The sequence below is a fragment of the Necator americanus genome, chromosome II, assembly GCF_031761385.1.
Source record: "Necator americanus strain Aroian chromosome II, whole genome shotgun sequence".
Taxonomy (NCBI): Eukaryota; Metazoa; Nematoda; class Chromadorea; order Rhabditida; family Ancylostomatidae; genus Necator; species Necator americanus.
In genome coordinates, this window is record NC_087372.1 from 6,526,522 (window position 1) to 6,552,158 (window position 25,637).

Genomic DNA, 25,637 nt, shown 5'->3' on the forward strand with positions numbered 1-25,637 from the left:
TCAGACGATATTGTGATTCTCGTCTCGTTTCCGACTTTCCACAACACATTTATACGTGGGCGGAGATACTGTGAGCCCAAACACCCTTCGCGTGGACAGTTTCTCCCCGACAGGAGCTCGGAACACAAACTGTTTCAACAGGTTACTGAATATCAGAAATAGTTCGGCTCTGGCCAATGATTCGCCCAAACATTGACGTTTTCCCACGGAAAACGGTAGAAATTCATCGATTCGACGTAATTTTCCGTTTTCGTCGAGAAATCGCTCCGGAGAAAATTGTTTCGGATTTGTGAACACACATTCGTCGTTCATAAGAATCGATATTTGTGGAATCACGAGCGTTCCCTTAGAGAAATGGAATCCATCGATACTGACATCGTCGGCCACCGTTCGAAGCAGGTTAATTGGCAAAATATTGGCAAATCGCTGGATCTCCTGAAAAAAACTTTATTTTTGAAAAATTAATATTTATTCTCAAGACAACCTTCAGGTTTTGAAGTACCGAGAAATATTCTGTAGAAATTTCTCAAGAGTACAGAAATTCTTATTTTGAGTTTGGGGTTCGAAAATAAGAATTTTTGGACTATGATGAAAACTTTGAGATTGGTCAATTAGTCTTTAAGTAAAATTCTTAATGTTCTTGTTCTACATCATAATTTTGAATTCTATAATCTCAAGGATCTCTCACAAAGCTAAAAATTAAAAAAAAACTAGATCTAAAAAATAAACAAAACGTGTGTATGTGTCCAACAGCTACTTTTTTCTCAAAAATTTTAAGGTCTATGCTTAGAGTGAGCCATGAGATCCAAAGAGATCCTAAAAAAACTGATCATTTAACAATTCCTGGATAGATTTTTTTCCTGAAAAGGTGGAAAATAAAGCTGTATCCGGGGAAGAGAACGTTCTAGAATCACGAGGTTAACGGAAATGAACTTCTTTACGCATTACCGATAGTCAGTGTGGAAATTTCTGCAGAAGTACACAAATAGTTGTTTTCTTTTTTTTTCCCCCTGAAAATGTCCAATTAATCTTTGAGTGGAATCTTCAGTGTTCATGTTCTCCATCATTTGTTGAGCAAAAAACAAAAAACGTCGTATCCGAATAAAAAAAGTAGCATTGGTAAGTCTTAATTCATCAAAAAATGAGGTGATGAGTCAGATGATCCTCCTTAGTTCAGCGAATGTTTGAGAAACTAATGAATCACCTAAGCATAGCAAAAGAACAGTGGGAAAAATCCTGCTTTATCCGTTTACAGTATCTGTATGATCATCCTATATCTTTCCATGGAAATTCCCGAACATTTTGAAAAAGTGATAGAATAATAAGTGACGTCATAGATGCCCTTTCAACCTCACATCACGACACAGGAGCGATGAAATCGGCTCCGCTTACAGTATCTGGCGATGGTAGGCTTTTGAGTGCCGATTGAGTCGAAGGTTGTAAAGGTCGGGCCGCAATGAGGTATTGATGGATGGCTGTGTAACAGGAGATGAAGCCGAGACTCCGGGGATCGTATCGGACGGAGGGATGAGGTAAGAAAACAATTGTGGAACAGTGGCACGATCTCATAAGAGTTAAATCTCGATTTTCTATTCCAAAAAAAATTAGGAAAAGAACAGATGAATCGATGAGGAAGGAGGAAAGAAATAAACGAATTTTATTGGAAATAGAGAGGGATGAGGCTGAGGATAAAAGAAAGCATAAAAAGAGAGGAAAAGAAAAACAGTTCCATTTCATAGAGCAGAAATAGGAAAGCTAATTTAAATAGTTGAATTACTCTGGAAAATGAGTGAATGAGAAAATTAAGAATAAGAAAGTCTATTCGGAAAATAGGATTTTAAAAAAACTGAAGGGCAAATTAGTTCATAAAAAAGGGATTTGTTCGGAAGCAAATCCTTAATGATAAATCATCAAAAGCCACAGGACAATTTTTGATCATAACAGAATTTTTCGCGTCCAGAAAACTTGAAACTCTGTAATGACTTTTCTAAAAATTTCGCAAAATGCTGCCTTCAACTTCCTGATGGGACCTGCAAACTTGGCAAGCTCGGCCTGACTTTCTCACGGGACCTTCTACGGTAAAGTTGGCACCTATGTGTATACAACAGAACTCACATTGATAACCGCTTGAGTGTACGGTAATCGTGGACGATCCGCTAGCAGCACTACATTCCCGACACACACATTATCCAGCTCTTCTTGGACTTTACGTTGAATATCCGGATGTATAGCGGCCAGTAGAAAACCCCATTTTAATGTGGTCACAGTGGTTTCCATTCCAGCGAAAAACAAATCCAACAACAACATTTTCATCTGCCAATCACTGGAAAAACCCGTATGAAGTGGAGTTTTATTTTAAATTTCAGCTCAAATTTCCCTGGATTGGAACCTACTCGAAATAACCCATATCTGTTCCTGTTTGTCGTCGTTTCTCCATTTCACGCATATAACTAAAGGTAAAATCATCCTCGACGTGGTCATCACGAAGAATTTTCAATCTATGGTCCTAAAATATGGATCTCGTTACGTTGTGCGCACGATTTCAAGGAAGAAGAACCATCTAAAACTTACATCAATTTGTTTTTGAAGAAAATCGTAAAGTTCTGAACGAATTGCCATGAGATCATTCCATTTCCCATTGATTAGAGGGATATCAGTGGTCCAAGGTGCAGCTATATACAAACCCATCACTGGATTTACTACTAGCCTGGATTGTTGATCTAATAACGAATGCAAATGATGCATTTCCGCGGATCCCTGAAGGAAAAAGACTGCGATTTGGACTCAACTAATGTTTGGACACGTGACATGTGATTAATTTGAGAATTTAATTTAATTTGAGAAAATAAATGAATAAATAAATAGTAAAGTAGTAAGAAAGAGGTGGAGAGTTCCTATACGGGTCTTAGATTATGGAGAGGAGGGTGATTCCATCCATTTTTTTATAATTGCCGTAAAAAACAGCCCGAACGATGCGGCGCGTGCACAGGGCTGGCGCGCTCCAGTCGAACTCGTTGTAGGAAATAGCGCGCCGGAACGCTTGAAGCCGTATCTTCCGGGCCGTTTTTTACGCCAATTTTTACGCCAAGGAAGAAATGGACGGAATCACCCTTCTCTCCATAACCTACGACTCCGTATAGGCATGACCCACGGCATAAAACTCGCACCATCCCAGATTCGTGGGGTGATGCCTTTAATTATTCACGTTCTGTCACATGGGGTAGGATTTCTCCATACTGTGATGAAAAATAAGGTAAACAATAAAAAGAACGAAATGAAAACCACATCAGAATATCTACTCGGGAACAATCCAGAGTCTCCCTCATGAAAAATCTACATTTCTCCATTAAGACAATCATTTTTCATGCGTAAAATCACTCTGAGCTTTCCGGTAAAAAGGAATTGCGGCACTAAATTTCCCGCTTTCATGTTGTCGGAGCCGTAGGTACGTACAGTACGCCAAAATATAGATATACAGTAATAGACGAGCTGTTATAAAGTGAAATCAAGAAAGGAAATCTTTGAGAAAAAAAAAAGAAATAAGAGAAGACGAACAATCCTAATAATCAGACGATTAATAGTAAATAAAAAATACAGGATGGTCCAGATGAAGTGTGACACAAAAGAAACAAGCCACAACTTTGCACCAAATAATCCAAATAAGAAATTTTTTCTATTCAATAGTCACAAAATTCTGCGTAAGTTCTCATAAATCACATACAAAATGACCATGTTTAGCTTCAATACAAGCATAAAATCTCTTCCGCAAATTTTTGAGGATGCGCGCGATCATTTTTCATGCTCCATGCCCTATCCGATACTGATTTCAACGAATTCAGTGACTTGTGCTCAAAAGAGCAGGTTTTTTTGGCTATCGAATTGGCCAGACAGCGAAATCCAAAGGATTGAGATCCGGCTAGTTTGACGGCATCTCCGTCCAGAAATCCGTGAGATTGATCTCCCACCACTCCAGTGTCTTCTTTTCGTCGTGGGCTTGCGGGCAATCTTGCTGGAAGGCGCAGTCAATGTCATTACCATTTTCTTTGTGCCAAGGAATCGGCGCATCTCTGGATTTTCCATAACCTTTTCCATAACCATAACATAATTTTCCATCACACATTATTTGGACCACCCAATAATTGTGGAGTAGGAAAAGAATAATATCAAATGAGAGGAAAACCTGTTATACTTAGAATTAATGAAATTTTTTTTGCGCAACCACTGATTATACTGTCGATTATTATCGATCGGTTGTATTATCTCGGATAGTACTGAACTGAAGAGCATTCAATAGAGGTAAAAAAAAATCACCTGAGGAAATCTCATCCCGAATAGCATATTGTTGATCACATTTCCAACACATACAGCTATCGCACTATGCATTGTTATTTCTTCACTCTGATTCAAGTGAAGATAATCAGCGAATGCGTTTACCTAAAAAAAATGGTAGATCAAACTTTCATTTCCTACATTCGATAATGCACGTCTCCAGGACCCACATGCAGGAAAGTAGCATCCCAGTACTTATCACTTGTCAATGTATAGAAGGACTAATTCGCAAAACTGAAGATCGCATGGAATGTACTCCTTCCGTTTTTTTCCCCAGAATGAACATTGATGTGAGCAAAAAAAATCCCCCTTACAAAACATTTACAACCAAATCATACAAAAAATCCACAAGTTATTTTAAAATTTCCAGAAGAAGGTTTGAAAGTTCCTTTTTCTCATGGCGTATACGAAAATTATGATGTGACTACGTAAAAATTTCTAACTGAGAAATTTCAAAAGTCTCTGAAGCAAAAGTAGGTCAAAATCAATAATATCGATAAATCGATAACTGTCCCAAAAAACATCGTCCGGAATGTACCGATATCTATGATCTTTACATTGAAATACCCCCTGAGGACAAAGTTCTCGTTGCATTCCGTAAACGCAAATTGGTAGACGTGCAGCGAAAATAAATTATTTTTATTTAAAAAAAATTGAAAAGAATTTCTGGAAAAACAGAGCGGAAAAAAACTAAGTAAATTGGCGTATCTTTAATAAAAACTGGTCATAATTACTGTACATCTATAACATCGTAATAAGTATAATATTGTGAGATATTACTATTAATAAACGTACGGTGACAAAGTTGCGGGCAAAAAAATGGTAAATACCGTGAAAAACTGTTTTTTTTTTCTCACTTCCACAACTTTCAAGAAATTTCGTACAGAGCAAATAGTTCAAATAAAGTAAACGATGTACCTCCTCCATGATTTTTCCCTCCATTAGTGCTCGACCGATACCAAAATCTCGTAAAACATGAAGTGAAAATCGTCGTTGTTCACGCCATTTTGGACCATCGATCTGAACGACACCGTTCACTCCACCTAAAACAAAAAAAGAGTGAATATTACTCTTCAATTTAATCCAATTTCCTAATTTTCATTTCAATTTAAGGATAAAATAAGCACTAGTATTCAAAATTCAACTGATCCGTAACCAAAAAAAAACTGCCAATACACTCTGCTTGCTACAACGTCGCGATATTTTTGGCCATGGTTAGAGCCAGGAGAAAAAAAAGAGAAGTGGAGTGGTTTATCTCCTCTACAAATCTTGTTTTTTACAGAAAACTTTAAAAATAATAAAGAAAGAGAGAGAAACCAAAAACTACTGAAAAACGAACGTCATTTCAAGTACATTCGAGCAAAACTTCGGTGAGAACGGTCAACTACAATCGATTAGAGCGAAGCCATAAGGAGTACCCTCCATGTCTGCGTGACTGTAGATCAAAATTAGCACAGATCAACAAAGGTTTCAATTTTATTAATTAAGGGAATGCGGTCGCTTTGTTTTCACCTTTTTCTTTTTTCTTTTCGATGTCGTTTTTCTCTTTCTTTTCTTTTTCAAACGCAATCGATTGGTGATTTTTTCCTATCGGAATTCTCAAGCAGATAAGTTCCCCATGATTTATAACTTAGCGGCGCAACTAATAGGATCCCTTCTCTGGTAACTTTTAAGGCCATCCTCAATGAGGTCGGGCGCGAGCGACCAGCGACCGCTCCATGAATCGCAGTCGAGCGTCCATTTACAAGAAATCGCTAATTTTCATGCGATCATTCGATGTATGTAGGACGCTAGTGCCAGTAATTATAGGCTCATTCTCCGGTCAACTCAATTCGCTCAATGCTGATGGAGAGCAAATTTCCGGATGGTGGTGACTGGTGACATGGTCAACCACAGTGGATTCACTTGAGGACACCTCGTTAAAGTCATCATCCCACGAATCTGAGGCGGTGCAGATTTCAGGAGGAGTATTCTTATAAGGGATAGTAGATTATGGAGAGGAGGGTGATTCCGTCCATTTCTTCCTAATTGCCGTAAAAAAACAGCCCGGAAGATGCGGCGCAGCACAAGGCTGGCGCGCTCCAGTCGAACTCCTAGTAGAAAATAGCGCGCCGGAACGCCCGAAGCCGTATCTTTCGGGCCGTTTTTTACGGCAATGAGGAAGAAATGGACGGAATCACCCCCTCTCCACAATCTACTATCCCGTATACGAATACTCCACCTGAAATCTTTACCACCTCAGATTCGTGGAGTGATGCCTTCAATACACTGAGTTGTTCCAGAAGTTTATTTCTTAACTGAGATTTATAAGGAACCTATGGAAATTAAACTAAAAATTATAGTTCCATATTTCGTTGGTCGGGACACTACCACAGACAGGTAAGGAGCTTCACCATGAGGCAAAACTAGCTTCCACACTGGCCAATGCATTCACGCCCAAAACAGAACAACCCATCCTGGAACGAAAACCTTTCCTGTACTGTCGTTACATTGATGACTGTTGGATTATATGTCCCATGCTAGACGAGATGGACACTTGCTTCAAGCTTCTGAACCAGCAGTCCCCTTGCTTACGGTTAACACCAGGAAAAACCCAAAGGAAATTGGAACGGGGGCGGATGTAGCGCGGTCGGTACGAAGTTCTGCTGTCTGTGCGATCCATCGAAGGGTCGAATCCACTGAGAACTTTAGTGCTGAGGAGGGATTTCATTTCAAAAACAGTAAGTTTTCAAGATAGATATGATATGTGCATGGAAATAATATTTTGAACAAAATACTGCTTCCTTCCTCCATCTTTGCGTTTCTTGTTTTTTTTTTATATTTCTCTTTGTTATTTGATAGACGGGTGTAGCGCAGTCGGTAAAAGGTCCCGCTGTCTGCACGACCGATCAAAGGTTCGAATCCGCCCTGGTGCTCACCAAGCATTTCATCCGTCCGGGGTCGATAAATAGGTACCGGACTTGTCTGGGAGGATAAAAACACTGACTCGGCACATCGACTAGCCACCGCAAGTTATTGTATAAGCCAGTTACACGTTCGTAAACCTCAAACGATCCTGAATTGCAGTGAACGTGGCGGCGGATCCCAAGCGGATTGATTCACGCCACATACTTTATCCTCCTATTCTTTATCTTATGGAATGATTACTTGTTCTGGATGAGGGATTTCAGAGAATATGTTACAAATGACCTGACTTTCCAGGATCTGATGAAGGCGATGACACCGAAATGTTAGTAATAAGGCTGGTTAACAATCTTGGTTCTTCCTTCCATTTTACTATCGACAAGTTGCGAACCAAAAACTAATAAACTCACCCATGAACGTATCCGTAATATGATTCCGCCATCTATTACTGAATAATTCCGCATTTTGTATAAAATATTTCTTAATTGACGTCAAATCGCTGACCATTACTAGTGGAATGGGACCTATCCACACAGTGAAAATACCACCATATTTTTTCTTCCATGATTGGAAGAGATCATCTACTGAAGAGCCTAAACGAATAATTCATTACGGAAGAAAAATACACTTGACAGAATGTCGAGAGAAAAAACAATAATTGAGATAGCTATGGAAACTTACAGAAGAGAAAGTTTGGCATATTGCCAGCTATAAGCCATGGTGTGGGTCCCGGTGGGAGATTACGTTTCTTATAGATAAGTTCATAGAGGAGGTAAAAAATGAGACAAAACACAGTGAAATAAGCCTGAAATTACTGTAATCTGAATTTGTCTTCTTAAATTTGGGGCAGTTTGTCTGCAAATACACTTGTTACACATTCGAAATATTTAAAATTTTTGCACTTCTTTTTAAATTTTAAGTAGGTGACCTGCGCAGTCTTATACTTTCTATCTAATTGCAACATTCGGGACCATTTTCGACTCCTGGATTCTCCCAGTGACGGATTGCAGTTCAAGAACCATGTATTGTTCAAAAATGACAGCAAAAAAAAAACAAAGACCCGGAGATACAGGCTCCAGAGGACTCAATTCATCTGACGATGCAACTCTTTACATCCATAGAAATGAAATAGGGTATGATACATTGTACGGTGGGTTATTGGCGAAATTATCCGTCAGAACAATTTCTTGTAATTTATGGCGAGTGAAATCCACTTTACGTGATTTCCTTCCGCCAATGTGAAGGATGTGATGGACGTGAAGGATTCCCGTAAAAACTAAGGGCTCTGATACTCCTGAGGCCCCTGATTTCGGGATTTTTGTATGGTTCTCATTGTGATACTTGCTAACTATCCACTGCTCGAGAGACGGTACGGTTTGATCCCTATCCACTCCTGGAGAGAGCCCCTAATTCGAAAAGGTCAACAGACGATTCTCTTCGCTAGCGATTTGTCAATAATAAATAATAATAATATTTAATTATAACATACCAGTATAATGATAACAATACAACAATTTTTTTTGTTATATATTTTTTGCTTCTTATACACTCTATTCATAAACACTTGGATTTTGCAGATGGACACCACAAGAAGACCTTCAACTTGTCCCTCCCCTGTCCATCATAAATGTATTTTGCTCAAAAACCGAATTTACGTATTTATATCACTTCTTATTCATTTGCTTGTGAATAAATTAATATTTATAGAAATTCCGATTTACTGACTTCTTCACACATTTATTTGACTGGAAAAAGGAAGCTAACGAGATTCGAAAGAGGCTCCGCACAAAAAAAAGACCAGATCAATTCTTTTGAAAATTTCATTTAAATTAGAATGTGCTGTCCTCCTTAATTCTTAAAATAAAAGCGTGAGAAGCTTGAAGCGTTCAACTATTGTTCCAGGATAGAACTATTCGAGGACTGAGTATTGCCCATGTTCGACTGCCTTTGAATCTCGGCATGTTGAAACGTATTTTTAAATTGATTTTCCTGAGCTGTAGTCAAGATTTATTCGAGGACTATTCGACTATTTGAGCTTACATAGGATAGTTCTCTAGATGGGCACTTCAAGCTCCCATGGATCCTACAATGGGAATTCAACCCTCTATGTTCGAGGTTTTGCTGCTTCCGCTAATTGAATCACAACAAAGAAGTAGTGCTCCAGTTTTGGAGAGGAGTTTTGAGATGGATTCGGATGTAGTTAGCCTCAAAAGAGGTCAAACGTCAACGGTGCTAATTTCGTTCCAATTTGAATCGGTGACATCCTCTAAAACATCTTTTTTTTGTGTTCAGTGCCAGGAAGGTTGTTATTTACAAAATTCTCAAGCAAGAATTTGAAAAAAATAAGTCCTACTCTTTGTGCAAAGCCTGCAAATATCATCTCTGAGAGGGAAAAAATGACGTTACAGAGGATAAACGAGTAAAAGGGTGTTTGTTGCTCAATGAATTTTAAAGTAGCTCAATATTCCAAAGTATTTTTTGGGAGTGAACTGGATTGAAACTGAGCTCCCTCACTTTATCGAATGAAAAATACACAAATGATCATAAAATTCAAATAAACACAGATTTTCTGGCGTCAAATTCAAAACTTGCAGAGAAATTATGGCGGTCAGCATATTTCACCATTCAAAAAAAAGTTTTTGTGAAGAGCAGCGTTCGCAGAGATTTTTAAAATTGGGACCTTTCTCCATCAGTAGTTAGGGACCGAGATGTATGTAGTTCACAGGTATCACATTGAAACGCGAACCCCTCTTTTCTCTCAGGCCTCCTCCCTCTTCCTTCTACAAAAAGAAAAAGAAGAGTAATCGCTACCCCTAAGAGTGATCAGTCCGGACTACAACCGAACATATTCAGCGGAAAGTCGTCCGACAAAATCACCTAGAAATCCTCAGAAAAAGAGGAACATACTTGAAAATGTTTTACTTAAGTAATTTACTAGCTGGTGATCAAAACATGTGCTTGCTATTGCTCTAGCACGACACATGTTCCCACTTTATCAGGGGAAACGTGCTGGATGTTGTAAATGTTGGACGAGTTTTCTCGAGCAGTTTTCAGAGTTTTTTGTAATGGATTGTAGTACGAACTTATCGCACTGAAAGCTACAGGTAGGTTCTTTTTTTTCTGAATTTGTGGAAGAGGAGTGAGTTGCCGTGTTCCTACCATGGATACTTGTGAACTACGCTCCGATACCTATTTGTCGGTGAAGGAATCGCAATCTCCCAAGTCCTCCTAAACCTTGCCAGGGATGAAAATAATACAGGGTAGAAGATGTGGAGGGGCTTATTTATTTACTTTGTTTATTTCTCTTTTCATGTGCAAAACAAATTTCTCCTTTCTTACACATAAAATCTACAACACCGCCACCAACTTCTGTCCCCAAAATCCGTCACAAACCGTCCGAATTCTTAAGAATTAGCAAAAAATATTAATAATAAATACTATAATAATAAACGAGAATGTTAATAATAAAATATAAAATATTGAAAAATTAATCCTTGAAAAAAACCATTCGGGCCATCTCTGCCGTTCCCCGGCTGCCAAACCACATACGTGAACCACTTACGTTCAGTAATAACGGTAAAAACCGTGCTATCCTCAGTAGCAGTAATCCTGCACAGAAACCAGCCAGCAGATGGGCACGATTTATTTTCAATTTCTCCGAATTATCCAGTTTCTCCATTAGGCACGCATAGTAACGGGGAAGAACGTGAATCGATATCGATATTCTGGAACACGTAAATTCCCCAATAAATCGAGGATCATTTCATGCGAATTCCCAGATCCGACAATCCAATTGGAAAAATCAACAGAACGAGGAGGAACCGACGAAACCAATTTGAATAGTGGATGAAACCGAAAAAAAAATGCAAAAAACGCTAAAATGTGGGAAATGTAAAATCAATAATTATAATGGTGAAACAACAATTGTAATATGTAGGAGATAACGATGATACGTATTGTCTTTTCCTCAAATATTTTTTATTACGTATATTATCTCTGGTTATTTATCGTATATGATTTGTTTACATTGTGTATGTGTTATATTTATTTTTTTATTATTTTCTAAGTTTTTACGCACAATCAAATTAGATTAAGATAAAAAGAGACTAAAATATGTGCATATTTAATGATTTGTGCTATTTATAAGAGTGTGATAAAATTTCATTAATTTTATAGCGATGATTTTCAAACCTTTCTAAATTCTTTATTTATTCAGTCAACATAATTGCAAATAATCTCCAAGTCCCCTCATCTTGAAACCCTGATTGTGGATTAGATTCAGGTTTTCTTGTCGTCCCAACAAGGTTTTGGATTCTTTTCTTCTTTTTTTTTCGTTTCCTCATTAGTAGCCCAACGTTTCGAGAAACTCTTCATCAAAAATGCGAAAATCTAAAATCGTTCCTTCCTTGCCAAACTTCGATATCGTTGTCACCAAAGGCGAATGGGATCTGCGCCCCGTGCAAAGTTTCCTGAAGTATTGATGCCTATATAAAACTAAGGAACTGCGCGCGGGTCAGTTTATAGCTCACAAAGTGTTACGAATGGCGCAAAGTCATTAGTAATTGATAAGGTTCATTTTTGGTATTCATTGATGAATTCCAAAACTCGAAATCCAAATCCAAACTTCTAAATTAGCAGAAATTCAAAATGCCTCCGATGCCTTCTTAGCGGATAATTCTTCTTCATGAGCTAATGTTGTACATTTTATTTTGAACTCATTCTCATAATGTTTTTCATTCTCTTGTAAAAAAAAATTCCGTTCTTCTTACTGGTTAAATGTTCCTTGATACGCCGGCTCAGCATCCTTCCAGTTCTCCAAATGAAATGGTATTGTACGTTAAGCATTCTATCTGATAGAGGATTCCGATCTTCGTGCAATCCACAGTCATACCATCTGGACAAAAACCCAGCAATCCGACATACAATGTCTATAGGTATGTCTATTACAAACCAGCTCTGACTTGATATTGTTGTTCCAGATGTTCGTCAATACATCATCACATTGCTCGCAAAAGAGTGCGGTGTACCGTAGCAGGTGAGGAGCCGGAAATAAGAGGAATGCAGAGAGGAATCCTACCCCCAAGTGGAGTGCTCACTATCGTATTCCCTATTCGAGACTGTGTGTAAAAATTCGATCTTGTGTAACCGTTTGAACTAACTATGTATGCTCATGGCTAGTTTAAAGGCATCACTCTACGAATCTGAGGTGGTAAGGATTTCAAGTGAAGTATTCGTATACGGGATAGTAGATTATGGAGGAGGGGCAACTCCGTCCATTCCTTCCTAATTTCCGTAAAAAACGATACGGCTTCGGGCGTTCTGGCGCACTATTTTCTATAAGGAGTTCGACTGGAGCGCGCCAGCCTTGTGCAGCGCCACATCTTCCGGGCCGTTTTTTTTACGGCAATTAGGAAGAAATGGACGGAATCACCCTCCTCTCCATAATCTACCATCCCTTATAAGAATACTCCACCTGAAATCTGCACCACTTCAGATACGCGGCGTGATGCCTTCAAGTAATTCATCCTGTTCTCCATCTCCTGTGCACATTGCTATGTCTGCGATGGTTGGCTGCTTTATTTAAATGCTCAAATGAAACTGTAAGTGTGAAATGGTATCGCAAAAAAAGCACAAAAAACATTAAACATGATAAATGCTACCTCAGCTCAGCCTATTGGCATGAGGAAGACAATTGCTCATGCATTTTAGAGACAATTCAATTCAACTCAAAAGAGTCAATGCAATGCGCACAAAGAGAGAGACATAAAGAGAATCACAATAACCAGCCATGAGCTTAGCTACTTCAAACGGTTACACGAGATCGAAAGCTAACTCCTCATCTCGAACCACGAATAAAATAGTAAGAACCCTATGTGAAGGTAGAATCCTTCTGTGCATCCCCTTCCTCTCCGACTCCTTAACTACTACGATACATCGGGCTCTTTTGCAAGCATAGTTGCAAGGTGATGTTGTGCTGGTGAAAATTTCGAATTTCACTATAAAGTGAAAGCCGGTTTGTGATGGACACTACCATAGCCAGTGTATGTCGGAATGTTGCATTGTTTGTGCAGACAGTAAGATTGGAGATTGCACAATGATCGGAGCTCTTTATCAGATAGATGGATAGTGCCTAACGTGCAATACCATTACATTTAGAGAAATTGAAAGGATGCTGAACTTGCGCATCAAAGAATATTTGGCCGGTAAATCAGGAGTCCATGAATGACAGAAATGGATGCTTACCAATTCTTGTGACTTTATATTATTCGTAACACCTTCTAAGCTATAAGATTGCCCTACTTGTAATTTCTTAACATCATCCAGACATCCGGGGCGGGTGTAGTGTAATTTGGGAGGATAAAAGCACTGAGTTGACACATCGGCTAGCCACCGCAAGTCATTGTATAGGCCAGATACACGTTCGCAAACCTCAAACGATTCTGAATTGAAGTGAACGTGGGGCGCACCCCAAGCGGATTGATTAACGCCAGAAACTTTGTCCTAACTTTATCCTTTTATCCAGACATCCATCTAAGGATACTGCATAGTATGATGGTCTTATTCGCCTTGGGTGACAATCTGTATTAACGCAGGCAGGCTACCAGCCCTATTATGTAGTCGGTGAGACTGGTCACTTCGTTTTGGAGTTCTTGAGTGGTGTACTTTTGGGGTTCTTGCGTTATGTACTTAGACCTATGTCAAGGATTGGAAAGAAGAGAGAAGGAATTTGATGGGACCCAACATCAAAAACCTCAAACCTTTTTCAGGATTTGATTCAGGAGGACGAGGTTGTCGAAACGTCACGCCACTAATAAAGTTTCATCAAAACCTCGATGACAAAGCGAAAAAACATAACTGTTAATGTCTGTGGTGTATGACTTATTTATTAACATTTTTTTTTTGTTACATCTTGTCATTTGCAAAACATTACACAATTACACATAGAAGCTAATATCTGAATAAATTAAAGGCGTTCAGAATTCCGAGCAGTATTTGAGACTTAAAAAACTTTCATAATTTCAGGAAGAATCTGCTATTCTTAAAAATATTTTAGAAAGGAACGTTTATTGTATGAGAAGGTTGTACATTAAGATTAGAATACGTTAACAAAATGCTAGATATTACATATTAAATTAAATTATTAAGTTGAAGAGCGCAAAAAAATTAAAGAGTGCAAAAAAAAGCTTCTTGAAACTGTAGTTACTAACTTGTTATATATTCTATATATCCTGCATTGTATTCTATAACGAAATCAGAACGAAAATAAAATGTCTAATTTCGATTTTCCATAAGTATTAACTAAATATGCGACTAAAAATAGTGATTCAGGACTCGAAAAGTTTAGTTTTTCAAAGGGGCACAGTATTCGCTTCAAACCTTTCTTAGATTGTGTTACAATACGAAAGCACCTACAGAATACTTTATAATTATTTAAAATTATTATAAACCGCACAATTCCGATTTTTTGAAAAAAGAAATGCTTTGCGGTCCTCCAACCTATAAAAAAAAAAACTGTACTTCAATAGAAAGAATAGATGAAAGAAAGGAGGAAATTAATTTCGGCGGCTTTATTAAAAGAGCTATAAAGATTTATTAGCACTGAAGACGAAACACTGTGAAATACACTACGGAAAATAAAGAACATTCAAATCTCGTTGGCCATAAAACCATATTGTGGCAATTAAAGGATTTAAGGAAGGAAATTGGGTTAATGACCACGGAATAAACATGATTGGCTAAGATTTAAATAGTCATTTTTAATCGTTTTTCTCATAGGAAATGTAGGATGACAAGGGGATACCGTATTTATTTATTTGTTCATTTATTTATTCACATACATCGATGCTGCATCAGAAAAGAAAGAAAAAATAGGATACATACGTTGTCTGAGTCAGAAAATTCCACAAGATTAGGCAACCAAGTTATTATCAGTGTCACATAAGTACAAATGCATTTTGCAAGAAATTTTTTCCTGGAACCGATCAGTAAAATTTATGAAAACTATCTCTTATGCTGTAAAGTGAAGTAGTGAAAGGATCAACAGAAAACGGGAAATATCTCCAGCAAGGAATCAGTGAGCACCGGACAAGTACTTCATGGATAATACAGTTTTTGCAATGTACTATTAGTTCATCTCTTGTCTGGGGGAAGAATGAGAGAGAGGAGAAGGAGGAGGAGAGCGAATTTTGGAGTGAGGAGGATTTTTTTTTTTGCAATAGAAGCATTGAAAATCTAGCATCTAAATACGGGAGTAATAACGTGGCAAACGAAGGAGCCCACCCTGGATTTTCGTCTCGATTTTCTGGATTGAAAGTTTCGTTGAATGGAATTTTGAAAAATAAAGGAAATATAAAATACCACATTAACATATTTGAAACTTCATCTCTTTCTTAAATCTTTTTAGAGTAAATTTTATGCCTAAATATACTCGTATACACTTATTGAGGATCGCAGAATACTTTAATTAACATTCCTATGCGTATTTTACATATGAGCTAACTGAACGGCAAGGACATTCAAATTTCGAGGCACCGCTTTGAAAAAACAAATCCTTCGCTCAAAAACAACATTTTTCGCATATCTACCTTTATACGTTTTACCAGATTATCCATTATATTTCACCATAATCTGTGTACTTTCCATGGATAAAACTTATTTTTCGGTGCAGGACAATTCGAACTTATTATACTAATTTCATCTATCGCTTAATACCTCAAGCTTCAACATCCTTATATTCGGAAAACTCACTCTAACTTATTCCTCCTTCCATCTCTAAAACAAATTACTCCATATTGATGAAAAGCATTTTAGAGGGAACATGGGTATCATTAAAGAGCACAAAGTGCTTCACTTAAGCATTTGGAAAAAAAACATAACTGAGCTTCAGCAGTTAATGTAATATTCAGTATGAATTATTGCCTTCAGGGAATGAATCGTGGATCAAATAGACAGTAGAATGCTATGAGAATACATTGAATACAGTAGAATAATAATTGGAGAGCAAGAAAACTGTTATTTACCAGATATTGCCGCACGATTTAATCGATTATTAAATCAGCATTAATTGGTTAAATTAGAATTTAAAAATATCTCATAGATTGAGGTTAATTTTAAGATATTTACGGACTCCGAATGAAAGCTCCAAGAAGAATGCAGGAATTTTTTTTAACAATTTCTTAACAAAATTAACAAATTTAACGAAATTTTTGTTAACAACAACAATTATTATTTGAATTTTTTGGCATTTATAACACTGAAATCCACATTATTATAAATCTTTCAGCAGTTATTGTAATTCTAAAGTAAAGTTCACAGTTGGTTCACGTAAAAGGCTACTGTCTATAGAGAAATTCCATTGGAATCAAAAAAAAAACAATCCTTTTCAGTTCGTTGCTTGAATGATCGACAACAAAAGGATGCGATTAACTTCTTCACGCAACATAGTTCGTACGGACTGATCGCAGCGGGAGGAGGAATCGTTCGAACCAGATACACGGATTGGTTCGGAAGTGAATTTCGTGACACTATCAAATCCGAACGCGTGCCAATTTCAGTGAAATCTTCGCGATTCGCAATCCCTTTCCGACGGAAAATGGGACGACAACAAGAATTTCTAGTCGATATGGATCTGATTGAACTATACAGCTGTTTTAATTCTAAACTTTAACTTATTCCGGAGTAATTCCAGGCTCGAAGGCTTTCGAATGCCTGTGAAAAACATTTCACAAATAAATAAATAAATTTCTACGGCTATGTTGATGCTCTGGAAGTAATTTATTCTCCCATACAAACGTAAATGTTAAAAAGAATTCCTTTATACATCAGTTATTCCATTCCTGATGTTCGAAAAATTCCCCGAAACCAATAGAGATTCAAGCGAATTTTCACGGAAATCCACGAGCTGAGCTGATCCAGAGCTTAAGAATAGAGTGTAGCCGGACTAGAATGACATGCTGACGTCCGAATCGAATTGATCCGAAATATCGAACGATAGAGAGTGATAAGGTTAGAGAAAGCGATTGTGAAGAGATTGTGGATTGCGAATCCCTGGATGTGAATTGTGTCATCACGTCGACGAAGTCACCACCATTATAGACAGGTGGGCGACTACGCGCCGCCCATCGCCACATGGGCGAGGCGAATCCAGCAACAACTAATAGCTCGCTATGTAAAGAAGTATTAGCGTTGATCAAGAAAAAAGCTAGAATTCACCTTGATTTCCAATCCTGAAATTCCTGAAGTATAAACTTAAAATCCACCACCTTATCGCTCAATCCCGCAACATCAACAAACTCTTTTTCCACAATTTCAATACAATACCCAAAGGTTACTAGAATTTTAGGGACAAGGTTTTTTTCGGTTTCTCTCGAAAAAAAGGCCGTTTTTCTTACCCAGCTTTGCTATATGAATATATTTCCCAGCAAAAATAAAAAGTTAATTGAAACTGAATAATTGAAAAATGTTCCCTCTATCGAATCGATCATTGGATTTTGAGTCCACCCACATTATATGTATATTATATTAATTTTTTATTATATATATTACATGTTTATATATTTGTAATATTATTTACAATACGTACATATTTATATCTTTATTTATTATGTTTTTCTCCCCATATATTTCCCAGTACACAAGCATTGAGGAAGTATCATGGATTACTGTCAAAAAATCTACAGTCAAAAATAAAAAGAAGCCAAAAAACCAAAATAAAATAATATTTTGATTGTTCCTTGTTGTTTTCGCTTCTTTCCGAAGAATTCTTTAAAAATATTCTTAAATGAAGTGAAATACTCTTCGAGTGTGCGGACATACACATATGGATTTAGAACTTACCTAGGGGTAAAAGTACCTGGGGGTAACGGGTAGGGGACCCAGGAGTTTTATCCGAAAAATAGAAAAAGAACAGAAGTATTTTTGCAAAGTGCCATAAAGCATTGGGAACATGTAATCCCTAAAACAAAAATAAAAATAAATTTAAAAAAATAGATAGACCGGTGACACCACCTTACATTCACAATGAGTGGGAGGTTGGAGAGAAGAGTAACTGAATAAAACATAAATATAACATATATAAAAAAATATAACAAATTTAACATATATAATATAACATAATAAAATAAACTAATAAATGTTGTTAGTCCTTCCAGACAACTACAGTGCCTGTCTGGATTCGCGTAGGTATGATCCAGGAGGAGTGAAATTGTTTGCTGATCATAATGATTGGCTTGTTTACCGTCACAGTGATTCTATAAATTAAAAAAAATTAAATAAATTGAATCAAAAACGTTTTATCATAGTATATTTACCTATCTATTTCTTTATTCCATCGATTACTTGTTTATCCATGTACATATGAACAGGGCATGCAAGAAATTTTTGCATATGAACACAACCGTATTCTTAGTCCAGAAAAATTTTCATTAGACCTCAATAAGGACTAACAATGCACCTTCGACTAACATTCTCCATTCCTTACGATCGCTTCTCGGCGCTATGTCAGATACCGGAGACGTCCATACTTTTTTCTCGGCCCATAAGCGTAGCCTGCTTGCGATGTTTATTGCGCTCGTTCGTTTCACCATACCACCAAGCTTACGTAGCGTGAAATTTACGCCTACGCTGTCCGTTTCGTTGCGATGGAAATTTCGGACATACAGCAAAGAACAACGTTACGATGAAGAGAGGGAGAGAGAACTAGATGTATGAACGGGTCATACTCGCTTCTGAGTGATAAAACATGTTGTGGTGGTCACACATACTGTATATGAATCGTTTTATACTCTTCTTCCGGTTTCTCTGATGTCCAGTGGAAGGTGAAAACTGTACCCACACAACAAGTCAAAAACATATAATTTCATTGAGAACCGGCCGGAGGCTATTAAATCAGAGAAATTAAGTCCAGATAATTTGCTCAAAATGTTTATTAGGGATAATTACGTTAGTGAAGGAAAGATAGAATTAGAGGTATTCGCAGAGCAGGAAGAAAACCAGAAGTGGAATAAAACAGGCTTTATGTCCTCTTTTTCTCTAAATCCGGATATTTTCTTTCTAAAAATGTTCGAAAAATGACAAATCAAAATTAAATTCCTACCGTTATTAACAAAAAAATACTCTTAGCACAATATAGAAATGGAAAAAATTTCTGGAATTTTTCTGGCGAACTAAACGTTTCGATTAAACAGTAACTAATAGTGATGTGGGTATGAAGGAGATAGGATAGGAAACTGCCTGACGTTGATCATTCCGTTTGGGAACGCTTTCACTTTAAATCGTAGTCCTTTGAAATTCTACATTTTACTAACTTTACAATTATGAGGATTTTAATCATACCTAGGGCGGGTGTAGCGCAGTCGGTAAGAGGTCCGTTGTAGCCACACGGTCGAGGGTTCGAAACCGCCCCGCTGCCAACCAAGCCTTTCATCCCTCCGGCGTCGATAAACTGGTACCTGACCTGTCTGGTAAAAAAAAAGAGGTAAAAAAACACTGATGTGACCCATCGACTGGCCCCTGCCAGTCATTCTGGAGGCCAAGACGCGTTCTAAAACTTCAGCGATTCGGAATTAGAGTAGAAAAAAACGCGTGGGCGGATCCTAGGCGGATTGATACGCCAGTGGCTTCATCCTTTTTTTATTCTTTTTAATACTATCTCATTTCGATAATTCATGGTGCCTTCGTAGCTGGGAGCCAACAAAGGGCTTGAAATTAAAATCGACTCCGATTAATTAAATGTTTTTGAAATCTATTAATCGATTAAACTTAAACATTAAACAATAAGAAATGTAAAATATGTAAGTATTTAGAACCATAAATAAGATAAATGAAATAGAATAAATAAAATATGAAATAAATAAATAATGAAATATGAATAAATAATAGTAATAATAAGTAGTAAGAATAGTAAGAATAATAATAATAAATATATAATGAGTAAAATACGACATAAAAGTACAATAAAAAGTACCGACTTTTTGGCGTTTCAATCCGTCTGGGACCGACTTCAATTCAGAATCATTAGAGGTTTACGAGCGCGTATGCAACCTTAGAATGACTCCCGGATGCTAGCCGATGTATCAAGTCAGTGTTTTTATCCTCCCAGACAGGTCTGGTACCAATTTCTCGATCCCCAGAGGATGAAAGGTTTTGCCGAGCACTAGGGCGGATTCGATCCTCCGATCGATCGTGTAGACAGAGCAGAATTTCTTACCAACTGCGTCACGCTCACCCTGCCAAGTTGAAATACTAGTAGATTTGACATCACGTGTTCTCGAGTGGAAATGAATGTAGAAATTAAAAAAATTGATGGCCCTGAACTCAAAATAAACAGCAATATCCAGAATGCTGCTGTTCATAACGTTGTATTCAACGTAAAGCAATTAAACATCCTTAAACAAATGAATAATCATTGAACTGCTCCATAATTCTTTGATTCTCCGAGAAAACGCAGTTCCTGGAACATGGAACACATGGAAACTGCAGCATTTCCCACAGCGATCCCAAAAAAACGTGTGAAATAGCACTCGAGTACGAACGTGATCACTTTCATCAATTTTGCTGCGTAATCCAGAAAAAGACATGTGGAACAGTCAGGTGACCCCTTCAACGATACGACTTTTACTTATTACGCAGTGGAATGTGGACAGCTACTACGTCATCGCTCAATGTTCAATCTAAGTACAATAGTGCAGTTCAGATAAGCAACTGAAGCAGAACGCACCTGCACAATCGCGGATCTGTTGCAGATTGCCCTCGTTCTATTGCGTAATAAGTTGCATCGTTGCGGAGAAGGGAACAAACAAGGTTATTTCACACTCGCTTCTCTCTTGATTACTACTGGGAATTGAGCCCCCACTCCCGTGTATCGATGGAGAGATCCTAAAATTGTCAATTTTGCTTTCCGAGGCGGCGCTGAAATGCGGTTGTCCACTGTTTGCAGCAGGCTTTGATCCCTTCAAAGGCATCACCGCACGAATCTGATGTGGTACGGATTTCAGGTGGAGTATTCGTATACGGGATTGTCGACTATAGAGAGAAGTGATTATAGAGAGAGGTGAGAGATTGATCATCCCGTCCATTTCTTCCTCATTGCCGTAAAAAACGGCCCGGAAGATACGGCTTGGGGCGTTCCGGCGCGCTATTTTCTACAAGTACCTAGTTCGATTGCCTTGTGCAGGCGCCGCATCTTCCAGGCCGTTTTCTACGGCAATTAGGAAGAAATTGATGGAATCACCCCCTATCCATAATCTACTATCCCGTATAGGAATACACCACCTGAAATCCGTGCCTCAGATTCATGGGGTGATGTCTTTAAGCACTGACGTAGATTTAAGATCCTTTACTCAAATTAATTTTCTTTTTAATCACAGCAGGAGCACAGAGATGCCTTTTACCGGCTAATTTATTCATATGTATTATGCTGAATATCATTATGCACAATTTTGAATATTCATGAATTTACATAGAACAATCACTTCATCCATAGGTCATTGTTTCGAGGAACTTTTGGAAATCCAGATTAGGATCCATCAAACACTCTTTTTGAATGACTCAGTAAAACAAAATCAATAAAAAAAAGTTTGTGAAAAAAAAAAATTCTTTGTAAAATTCTTGTCAATTTTGAAAGCGTTTCTGCCTACATATAAAAACTGACCAAATTAACAATTTGACTATCGATTTTGAATTAAATTTTAGCTAACTAGTGAAAACCATAATTTTCACATTGCTTCATGACCGTTGCGCCTTATGTTTTCGTTTCAAGAGCACAGAGAGAACGGATGCAATGCATGTCAAGCAGGAAAGTGTGTTGTGCGGACGCGTTGCGATCATTCGGTTGAACACACTCGGCGCCAACTATAACTTCCCAGCCGTGAGGTTTGGCGCTCAGATCACTTTTATCGGCTCTCTTTAGCTTCAGACAATTCCACCTACCAATGTCAACTTTATTGTACAAAATTATCATCACTGCCACAATGTTAGAGTTTAGATCAAATTTCAAATTTAAGATTCAAATTTTAGATCCACAATTGTACATTATCCACTATTATTTGTTGAAATTGAATTAACAAGCATAATTTATGAAATATTTTAAAACGGCTTCTTTTCTTTTAGAAACGGGTGCAGGAATACTGTAGGTGCCAGAGGAATTGCCCAATTTATTTCCATACGAGATAAACCAAGGAACGACTCACTCACGCACAAATCGTTTCGGAGCTTTTTCAACGGAATTTGGCTATACCAAAAAAGGCAGTTTCTTCATAATCTAGAGTCAGGAAAATTTATTTCGGTTCCCGTAGGAAACAGTACTATCACCAAGGAATTTTTTTCTTAACTAAAATAACAAAATTCGGAATGAGAAGGGTATTTTCTGATCTTTGACATGTAATTTCCCACTTCTTTTTGTTGAGGGATCCTTTTTCAATGTCGTTTCAAGAAACAAGTTCAATTTGAAATTGAAACCTAAGAAATACAAGTGGTTTTCAATGATCATGGAAGAAAACAAAGAAAATTCGTTTCATAACCCGAAAACAGAGTAACCAGCACACTTAAGAGGCTATGTTTGCTCATCTTCTTTCTGCTTATGAATTTCTTTTTCTTTTTTTTTTGCAGTAAAATGTTCACAAAGTACAAAGTTATGGTCCTACCTTGAGACTAGCTTGATTTTGGGGATTTGCATAATCCCCATAGAGAGGGCCGACGGAAAGAGCTTTTCAATTGCATCAGCCTTCGCGCAATCGCCATCTCCATAGGATAAGCGAGGTTTCCAGTTTTGAACGTGATTTGTGTTCAAAGGACAGCTTAGTAACCATGGTCGACATCAAGAAGCTTTCGCCAATAACTGAAGAAAGAAGCAAAAGGCAACGAGAACGGATGAAAGCATTTTAGTCTCAGAGGTCAAAGCATTTTCGTTCCAAAAATCTGAGATGTGGTGCTTTTTCGCAAATAGGCTGAGATTGCTAATTTGGAAATATATATTCGGGTCAAAACGGCATGAAGCACAGTATATAAATATATGAGTACAACACCGCTACTAACTTGTGTCCCAAAATCCGTCGGCGACGGATTAATCCGTCGGCGACGGATTAATCCGTCGCAAACCGTCGGAACTCTTGGGAATGAGCAAAACTAAATTTTGAAACTACCATTCGAAAGTTAATGAGCCGCTGATTCCAAATATGTTTTCAGAAATGGATTTTACTCAAAACCTGCCCTGAAAACGGGCAAAGTTTCGCCAACCTCCGCTAATTACTTTCATACCTCCGCTATCCTGCCATTGGCATATCCGGCGGATATATCGCCGTGGAGGAACAAGCAACCCCATGAATTCTTAGTTCTTTTATAAATCGAACGACATTTTTGAGCTCACCGCGTCATCACGGTTTATTTCATGCCTCACACTTATATGAAGAGACCAACAGGTACAATTTTCTAAACCACGAAAAAAAAATGGAAGTGACGTGTTTTCAAGTGCTTTTTAACAAGCGTTTGTGATCCTGGAAACTAATTATTAGAATTTTAGAATGGTACGTTGTATTTTGACGGACATTTTTGCAGGACTTTCACCAGATTCCAGGTAAGCAACAACTTATACGCTGTTAAACTTGCGTGTTTACAAGAACTCACGATATTTTCCGAAACTTCAAAGTTCCGGAACACGTTTGTTTCAAATGGATTGTTGTCGAAAAGTGATACAACGTGGAAGGATGAACCATTTCCTTATAAAATCCTTCTTGAAGTTCTCATAGAGAACACCATTGCACATTTGTGGACGAATAAACTTCGGCACGATTTAATGAAAACCTGTTTTCAGACGGAATTTTTCACACACCTTGCTTCAACCGGTACGTTGACTGATATCAACTTAATCAGCGAAAAACTCTCTATGACATGATCTAAAAATTGCATCGATTGGTATTTATTGATTTTTTTCGTTGACAACCGATCTCTTGGAGGCCCCTCCTGCCCAGCGCATGGAGAAGGCCCCCAAATAGAGGCATAGCGCTAGGACCTCAGGTTCTCACAGAGGTTACGCATATTGCCCCCTCCATTGGATGTGGGACAATTCAGGAGCATTTTAGGACATTCGAGCAAGTAAATACCTTTAACAAAAAACATGTTAATGACTGTGGTTAATACTGGTATTTAAGTACAGTTTAGCATTGTATGACTATTTATTTTAAATTGGACAAGTTAAATACAGGCACACGTTGAACAAATTACAATCTTTGTAACATTCACGAACTAAAAATGAAACTCCAATCATCTTGATTCACGGATATTTCTTCCACCCTGCTCTATCACCCGCTTCATCTTCTTTTTTATTCCGGAAATATAGTTTGAACAGATTTGTGGAGTCAAAGTTTCCCAGTACTGAATGATTGCGACCTTCAGTTCGTTTAGATTGCGAACCCCACGCTTTCTACAAATAATATTTGATAATAGATTTTTAGTACTTTCATTACGTGACGGTACCTAATAGAAGTTTTCATATTTCCCCGGACTAGATCTATCGGATTCAAATCTGGGCTCCCTGCGGGCCAGTCCAAAGTTTCCATTTGCCACTCCTCCATTTTTCTCTTCGTATAGAGGCTGACATGTGCAGGAGCGTTGTCCTGCACAAGGCGACCGAAACCTGAAGCTTGCATCTAGAAAAGTGGAACCATTTGAAAGGTGCGCATACCGTGATAAGTGTCTTTCAAGAATGGGAGATAAGCGCGTTCAAGTATTCGACAGTAGACTTCGCTGTTGATTCGTAAGGATCCGGGCATGATTACAATATTAGTTGGACCTCATGTAGAAATCCCAGCCCAAACGTGGACTTTGGCTGGATGCTTGGCCCTACTGCGTAACCGGGCATTATAATCCCCTGGCTTCGCAAAGCAGAACCTCGTGGAACAATCGAATTATCTGGGAGTCTTGTGTTCGGGGCAGTGTGATCGTCTCCCTAATATCGGAATCGATGTTGGCGATATCGAATTCATCCTCTTCGACGAGTTGGCCTCTTTCAGTCACTTGTCCGATCTTCATTTCGCAGATTTCTCTCGGCCCAGTGAAAATTATCTGAAAACAACCGGTAACAATTCACACGTCCCAACACATATTCATTCACTAGACTTACCTTTGCTGTGTAAGACCTTCCCCTTCAACGAACTCTCCTCACTGAATTCAGAGTGATTTCTCCGAGAACAGCAGAAACCGCCACAATATCGCATGTCCGACTAGATTCGAAGAATACCAGGGCACAGTTCATTCTTTTGCTTTAGTCGGTCTCGATCATTTTTTTTATAGGACTTTTTGTAATTGCAATTTGCTACAGGCGCTCATTAGGAAATTAGGCCAGCTCTATGGGGGCGGCTGCCATTCCTTAGGCGTGTGCAGTAGTGGACGCTTGTTATGTACATAGTTGT

At 38.0% G+C, this 25,637-nt stretch overlaps 1 protein-coding gene across 3 annotated transcripts; it reads right to left on the minus strand.

The window, feature by feature from the left end:
• RB195_017009 (uncharacterized protein) lies at window positions 1-25,480 on the minus strand (the record flags this gene model as incomplete). 3 transcript variants are annotated; one of them, XM_064183802.1, is made up of 12 exons in its annotated part: window positions 1-435; window positions 2,116-2,323; window positions 2,394-2,506; window positions 2,572-2,757; window positions 4,312-4,434; window positions 5,248-5,372; window positions 7,644-7,826; window positions 7,915-8,038; window positions 10,796-10,958; window positions 24,703-24,875; window positions 25,117-25,290; window positions 25,382-25,480. In XM_064183802.1, the coding sequence occupies 12 exons, from the start codon at window positions 25,478-25,480 to the stop codon at window positions 1-3; spliced, it is 2,106 nt and encodes a 701-aa protein (XP_064039683.1). The 3 variants fall into 3 exon arrangements, with proteins under 3 accessions (XP_064039683.1, XP_064039684.1, XP_064039685.1); XM_064183803.1 differs by lacking the exons at window positions 10,796-10,958; window positions 24,703-24,875; window positions 25,117-25,290; window positions 25,382-25,480 and having other exon boundaries at window positions 7,915-7,933; XM_064183804.1 differs by lacking the exons at window positions 1-435; window positions 2,116-2,323; window positions 2,394-2,506; ... (4 more) ...; window positions 7,915-8,038; window positions 10,796-10,958 and adding an exon at window positions 24,490-24,649 and having other exon boundaries at window positions 25,391-25,480.
• Window positions 25,481-25,637: the final 157 nt, after the last annotated feature.